The 8,004-nt window shown below is 36.9% G+C and overlaps 1 protein-coding gene across 1 annotated transcript in view; it reads right to left on the bottom strand.

The window, feature by feature from the left end:
* The window catches only part of LOC116018909 (histone-lysine N-methyltransferase ASHH2-like), a 15,918-nt gene extending 9,256 nt beyond the window's left edge, over window positions 1-6,662 (bottom strand). The window contains exons 1-5 of the mRNA XM_031258948.1: window positions 6,382-6,662; window positions 3,766-5,596; window positions 3,420-3,615; window positions 673-836; window positions 493-572 (exon numbers count right to left, since the gene is read on the bottom strand). Coding sequence (XP_031114808.1) covers window positions 493-572; window positions 673-836; window positions 3,420-3,615; window positions 3,766-5,476 — 2,151 coding nt within the window. The 5' untranslated portion in view covers window positions 5,477-5,596; window positions 6,382-6,662. The remainder of the gene's footprint in view (window positions 1-492; window positions 573-672; window positions 837-3,419; window positions 3,616-3,765; window positions 5,597-6,381) is intronic.
* Window positions 6,663-8,004: the final 1,342 nt, after the last annotated feature.

Genomic DNA, 8,004 nt, shown 5'->3' with positions numbered 1-8,004 from the left:
AAAAAAAAAAAAAGGGGGGGGGGGGGGGGGGGGGGGGGGGGGGGGGGTTGCATTTGCTTTAGCTTATCTCATATGACCTCAGGAATGTGATTATGGTAATATCAAATTCCCTGAGATTCCCACACTTCGTTTTTAGTTCATTTTTGGTAACATTCATTGAATAACATTCCCCCACATTCATAGGAATGTTACATTACCTCAAAACATCCCTTGAACCAAACACCCCCTAGACGTAGGCAACATTTACTTTTCGACCAAATCCCAAATTACTAAATATAAATATAACATTCAAACACACATGGCAACATTTACATGGAACTATATTTCTTAGCTCTTCGATCATTCAAAAAGATTTATAGTTCAGCATCCATAATACAGTAAATTCCGATGTAAATGAATAATTGCAGTTCAAAAACATATAAAATCAAAAAGCAGATGTATCACCCCAAGAAAATAATATCAGAAACTATGTAAAGTTGATTAATCATTAACCTCGTCAATGGTCTGAGATTTGTGGGCACGATGCAGAAACAAGTTTGACTTGATCAATGTCCATGATGAGCTCTGATCAACTGCAATCCATATAAATAATGAAGTGGAAATCTGCTTAGTCATCGAAATAATGCTCTGAGAAAATACAGTTACCATTTAATCACTGTAATTAACAAATACCTGTAGACTTCTTTCCTGAACAATTATGATTGAGGGAAGCATGAGAAGCATCCTCATCTCCTGAGACATCAGATATTTCAAGCTCAGCATTGATTGCTGAATTTGACTTCTCTTGAGGAATTGAACAATCAGCAAAGTCTTTATCCATGTTATCCTTACAAATCCTTTAACATCAATGGGATAGGAAAATGATAAGAACAAAAAAAAAAAAAAAAAAAAAGAAGAGAGAGAAGGGTGCAGTAATACTGCCATATGCAGTGTAAATTAAAATTTTCCAGTGCCATATTTCATTTTGCTTCAGCACAATGAAAAAGAAATATCAGCAGCATTAATTTGGGAGAAAATACATAATGGATAACTATCCTCAACCATGGCATGAAAATCTGATAACTAATGAAGCTATGGTTACAGATATTAAATCAGTTGAGATGGCACTCTTCTCATATATTAATGGTCTTCTATATTTCTCCGCATATATAATGGAGAGAAAAAATACCAAAGTACGCCCTTACTAAAAGTGCCAATCAACTGAAATTGCAACTTTGTAAAGGCTTGAACACACTCCATATAAGCTTCAGCAGGTTCTGGTGTATGAACTCAAAAGAAGTTTCAGTTCTGATGATTTCTCAAATTTAATGAATAACCAAAGGCTGACCTTTATCTTTCTTTTTCTTTCTTTCTTTGGGGGCAAGGGGAAAGGGAAAGAAAAGTTCTATTGCCTGCAAACAGGAAGTGCAGGGGCAATAGTGGAGGGCAAAAAATGAAATGAACTTACATTGCAACAAGGGACACTTAACAGTTCACACCAGAAGATCTAGAGGAACTTCTAAAAATACTATTATACATAGTTATCACGGCGCCCTGTTAAGTCGCGGCGCCCCCCGACCTCCTTGTCGCCTAGGCGACTATGCGCCCGCCTAGGCGACAAGTTAAAAAATATTATATAGTATACATATATATATATATAAATAAATATATATATATATATATATATATATATATATATAAACAATTAAACATATAAATTGTACTGCACCTGCCCACTGATATTATTAACCAAAGAAGTGGCAGGCTGGCAGTTTATAACCCAAAACCATTGGAAGAAAAACAGTCGCAGCGGCAGAAAACCAAAGAAAATGGAGAAGAAAGAAGAGGAAAGAAGAAGAAAGAAGAACGACTCAGGCGGTGGGAGGGCGACGGCGACAGCGACGGGCATTGGCGATGGCTGTGGGAGACATTAGTCGACGCACTAGATCTGAAATGCTTTCTTCTTCTCTATTCTTATTAGGTGAAACTTTTTTTTAAAATAAAATTACTAAAAATGGGTCGGGTTTGCAGGTTAGACGCAGGGTCGGCGTCCATGGCGCCCGCCTGGCTGGCCGGGGCCTCATCAATGCCGGAGCTCGCCTCGCCGTTTTCAGGCGACGCAAAGCCTCCAGGCGTCCTGTCTCCACCGACATGACGCCGTGATAACTATGCTATTATATAAATATATATTTTTTTATTGCACTAGCAGTTCAAAGTTCTATGTATAAAGTTGCACTTTCAAAATACAAATTTTGCATAACAGATTTTAAGGTTTGTAGCAGATCAATATCAAACTGCATTGATATACTTCAGAGGACTTATTGCCCACAGCCCACCACACTGTAATTCGTCTCCCTCTTACCATAAATCTTCTTATACCACCACCACCCACCACGACCCAGGCACCCACCCCCACTCCTCTTCAAAAAAAAAAGGGTATAAGGGTCAAATTAGCCTCCTAAGTCAAACGGATAGTGCATTTGAGCCCCCCAAGTAAAAAATAAATAAATAAAATAAAATAAACGTCTTAAACCGGCAAAAAAGTTAATAACGTAACGTGCTTAGAAGGTCAATGCTTATGTGGCAAAAATGTATCCTTTTTTTTATGAATTTTTGTTTTTGCTTTTACTTTCTTTTTTTTTTTTAACTTTCTTTATCTTGAATTTTTTTTATTAATGCATCCACCAGCTGTCTCCTTTCACAGACAGGAGTGGCTGTCTTCCAAATCTGGACCTCAAATGAGATCCAGATCTGGAACATCTGAAACGAGGGCTACGGCCATGGCTGCTGCCCTCATTTCAGAGGGAGATGAGGGTCTGAAACGAAGGCGGCCATGGCCACCACCTTTGTTTCAGACCCTCTATCTCCTCCTCTTAGGGAATCTGATGCGAAGACGGCGACCATGGTCGCCACCATAGATTCAGATTATTGAAGTAGATAACAGCCATGGCCATCTTTTTGGGACAGCTGTGGCTGTCGTCAAACAGCCATGGGGCCATGGTCGCCACCTTAGTTTCAGATTATTGAAGTAGATGACAGCCATGGCTGTCCTTTTGGGACAGCTGTGGCTGTTGTCCGACAGCCACGGCTGTCTGTGAAAGGAGACAGCCATGAGCTGTATTACAAAAAAAAAAAAAAAAAAAAAAAGTGTCAGCCACATTAGCATTAACCTGCTAATCATGTTACATTAGAACTCAATTGAACCTTTTTTGCCAGTTTAGGAGCTGGAGCTTTCTTTTTTTTTTTTACTTAGGGGGCTGCTTCTGTTCGACTTAAGGGGCAGTTTGACCCTTTTTTTCCTAAAAAACAAAGGTCAAAACTAAATTTCTGAACATGTGAAAGGAAAAGCTGAAGCCCTATTTAACTAAATGAGCTTCAAAGAGAAATACCATTAAACAATCAGCTGAAATTACTTAGTATAGAGATGCGAAGTTACATACCATTTGCAGTTTGTTTCTTCAATTTGATCAGCAAGTACAGCTGGTATGCGCCTCCATTTCTGGCAATCATCACACTGCACCCAAGCATTCCTTAGTGATATAGATTCTGTGTGCCCTTCAGTTTGATTTGATGTCCCTAAACATGTGATTTTGATACCAGAGCCAATTTGTCCAAGCTGAGATGATGTTTGGTTTTCTACAACATTAATTCACAATAAATTACATCTTCATGACGGCAGAAAAAAATATATTACTTAAGTGCCTCTACTGAAAAAGGTGGGGAGACCGGGAGAGGGTTAGGAGAAGTCACTGAGAGCAACATATCATCAAGCCTGGAAGTTTTTACCTGGTTCTGGATCATTTCCCAATTCAGTAAGACCCTGAACACCATGAGGCTTCTTCTTTACTTCACACTTGCCAGATTTTTTACCCTTGTTAACCTTTGTTTTTGATGAATTTGCTCTACTTGATGAATTGAAGGTTTCTGACTGGCTCTTTCCTACCCCCTTGGACTTTCCCTTTTTGGAAAGTTTGAGCTTCCCAGTAGAAGAAAGTGATTTCTCAGGCATCTGCATATCTGGTGAAGGAGTATCAAGGCTAGAACAAAGATTTACCACTGCACTATGTTCAAGCATGGGAGAAGCAGAGGACCTTCCAAAGTCATCCACTTTAGATAAAGGTTCTGGTTCCCCAGGACACAACTCAGTGCCAGATACACTCCCAGATGCATTTTTGGATGTGGTTAAAATATAAGTATCAGCCCGATCACAATAAGAGCCATCACCAATGAATTCTCCCAGCGTGAGTTGCCCCAATGGTTGTTCATTGTTAATAATTTCTGAACTAGGGAAAGTAGCTTTTACACTGCAATCAACTGTCTTGACAAGCCTGTCTTTTTTCTTTCCTTTTATATGGCAGTTCTCTACTATACCAAAACTTGCAAAATCTTCAGGAGCATCACTTGCTTGGGTTGGCATTAAGCCATGCAAGTTGTCTAGACCTTTTAAACTGATATGAGCATCAGGAATAAGATTGATAACTTCTGAATCAGGGGAAGTTCCAGGATTTGAGCACCTGTCATCAACTGGTGTTCCCAATTTACCAGCCTCTGCAATTGTAGGTGACTCATTATGACTCTCCGAATATTCTTCAGTTGGACTTTCATCAACGTTCTTGCCAGCTGGGCACATGTTTGTAACAGAAGCGTCAGACGATGTAAAAGAACTATCCAAGCTTGCATTGATTCCATTTAACCCTGTTATTTTATTCATCTCATCTTCAAACTGATCACAAATACTTTCTGGAACTCTTACTGGTTCTTTACTGGTGGATGAATATGTTCCATTGGCATTTCCAATAAGTGGAAGAACATCCATAAGAGAACGTTGACCAAATTTAACTTTCAAGCAAATGCGATTCTTTGCCATTGACGTTTGTAAGTTTTGCACTGCCTGATTATTATCGTGCTTTTCACTTTTCTGACCCCGTTTTGCTCTTCTTGATTTCCTCTGATCACTTTTAACTACCTCAGCCGCTTCACCATGTTCAGAAGTGTGTATATCATTCCCCAATGACGTCCAAACTGATGATCGAGTTGGCTTTCTAGAACTAGTTCTTTTCCGGCGTATGATGTTCAAATTATTAATATCCAGTGTTGCTCTTTTAGCTGCTGTTCTCCCAGCATTTCTTACAGATGGGTTGACTTGATTCTGGAGCAGTAAGCTTTTGCGCCCACTCCTCCTTGGTGGAGCCATGCATACAATGTCAGGACATTTTCTTTCTGATGCATCATCAGCTTTAGGGATGCCACTTCTTTTTTCATGCTTCTGCTCAGACAGCTCAGCTGTATTTACATCATCAAAGGCAGTAACAAGAACGTCAGTTCCTGAAACATTAGGTGTAACCATGCTCTCAGACAACTTGTCATCTATCTCACTAAGCGGTTCAGATGATTGAACAGAGGCTGATAATTTTACAATTGCACTATTAGGATCCATAGATGATGAAGTTTCCTTGAAATAACAAACATTTTCACCTACTGATATCTGAGAAATCATATCAGTATTCTTAAAAGTATGAACAGCTGTTCAAAGATGTAGAAACCTAAGGAATGATCCAACTCTTTATTCCCACTAACATAGGGCATAGAGCAACCTTCAAAATTTTCCAACAGCAATCTGTGAAGAGAAACGGTTATCTATATCTCGATTACAAGAAGTATACACAACATTCCACATAATAGGTCATGCACAGTTTAATGTTTAAATAAACCAAAAGAATAAGCCTACAGGCAATTAGGAGGATTTTACAAATTGTGCTTAAAACAAAAGAACTGGTAACCATGAAAATCCACATTCATAGCAACCTCAGAGAAAACCAAAACCTGTTTTATATGTTAAGAATCCAGGATAATTTGTTATTCACTTTTCCAACTTCACAAGAGCTCAACAATATCATAAAGGCTACAAATTTACTTCAAAAAAAAATTTTTAAAAAAAAAAAAAAAAATCTACTGTAGACATAACAAAGTTTCAATCACTTGGCCCATGAAAAACCAACCCACTCCACCTCTCTCAGATTAAACCCATCAAAAACATTACTGCATAACTACTTGGGCAGCTATCCATATAAACACTAAGATGAAAGAGAAAGGAGCACAATCCCAAAGGCCAATTAAATTAAGGTTACTCATTTACCATTTTCAGATAAATGTAGTTGTGAATAAGTCCCAAAAATGAGTCAGAAGAACATCAAAACCCTAGCGCCGACTCGCCTTGCTGATCTTAACACCATAAAAAAATAAAAAATAAAAAATAAAAAACCCTAAAACCACTCCTCAAACACCAATGTCGATAGATATGTACACATGTAAACTATATCTGAACAAGTCTATAATCACATTCACACAAATAAAAAACCAAAAAATAAAAATTAAAAAAAAAATTATACCTATAGATCATACCTGTTGAAAGAGAAGAACGCGTAGAAAAAATTCAACGGTGAATAATTTCGAGACTTTGTATAAAAGAAAACGAAATTTCCGAAATCTCTTGGGATATAGAGATGTATATATGTATCTCTCTGTAGAGAGAGAATTGGAAGGGAGAGAGCGCGGGTGTTAATCGCTGGGCGGTGTCAGCAAACGGATTTTAGAGAGGGGAAAAGACAGAAGAAAGGAGCTCCGACCGGTTTTGATTGGAGCGTTTTATGCAACTCATATTGTTCTACAATATAATATATGTTGTAACAAAAGTACAATATAATTTATGTTGCAACAAGAATAATCTACTATATAAAATATCTCGTCATTGAATGATATAGATCGATATCTTGAATCTTGTATATAAGATAAAGTTTAACCTATTTTCCTCAAAATAATGATAAAAGAATACGTGAAACATAATTTCCTATTTTATATAATATTTTAGAGTAATACCAAAAATAGTTTTTTGAGTATTACAAAATATCAAAGTTGGTTATCAATTATCAAATTAGGTTATTTGACTATCAATTTAATATAAGAAAAATCATCATCTATTAAGTTATTTGTGCAAAAGCACTTGAACTATAGGGTATTTTTAGAACTTTAGTGCATTCATGCTTTATCCTTCTATGCTCATTGATATACAAGTGAAAGTCTAGATTTTGTCTGAAAGGAAAAAAAATCACTCACTGTCACTCTAAAAATTATTATATGCAACTACATGGGCAAGACTGACTCATCTTCAAGTCGAATAGAGCATAAAGTCCTTTACCGTGGCAAGGTGTTATAGAATCTATATTGTGTATGTGGATAGTTGTTGAAGTTAAAAACATCATAGATAAATAAGGTAGTAGGAGTGTGCTCCAAAGAAAGTGGTTATAATGTATGGGTTGTTGTTTGATTTTTGTTTAATAATCAAAAATACAAGTATTGGCTTAATTTTAATGGTTTGGGTGCAAGGAATACAAGTTGGTGCATGGATGTGGCTTCATAAGGTCGTTCGATATTCCTATGTGCTCAAGATCAAAGAACATAATTATTGAAATATTAGGGATGATTAATTGGAACAATGAAGAGATTGCTATGTTAAAATCAAAAATAAGAACAAGCTAAGTTGTGTTGATGTAAAAAGAGGAAGTATCCGAAATCTATTAATGGTTAGTAGGAAAGAGAGAAGCATATGCTTTCTTCTCCTCTAACCTCCTTTTCATTCCTGATCATTTTTCCTTATTACTTCCCCTTTTTTTTTAGCATCAAGGGTTTCATTAGTAAGCTCGAAGAATGCCTAAGACATGCAAACCTTTTTTTTTTTTTTAAACATGCAAACCTTGTAAAAACAAAATTGCACTTATCTCTTTGGATGTAGCATGCATCTTTAAATACTTCAATGTCAAATAATTTATGATCCATTCCCATGAGTAAGGGTAATAGATATTTCTTTCAACCTTTAGCTGTCAAAACTAGGGTCCCCTACCATCTGATGTTTCTCCAAGCTAGGGTTATGAAGGTATGTTATCTAATTCATTTTGATATGCCTAATAATAACTCCCATTTTTATATGCACAGAGAAAATTATGTAGTTGCTAATGAGATATGGCATAA

The sequence above is a fragment of the Ipomoea triloba genome, chromosome 5 (genome assembly GCF_003576645.1).
Source record: "Ipomoea triloba cultivar NCNSP0323 chromosome 5, ASM357664v1".
NCBI lineage: Eukaryota > Viridiplantae > Streptophyta > Magnoliopsida > Solanales > Convolvulaceae > Ipomoea > Ipomoea triloba.
This window is presented reverse-complemented; position numbering and strand designations above follow the sequence as displayed.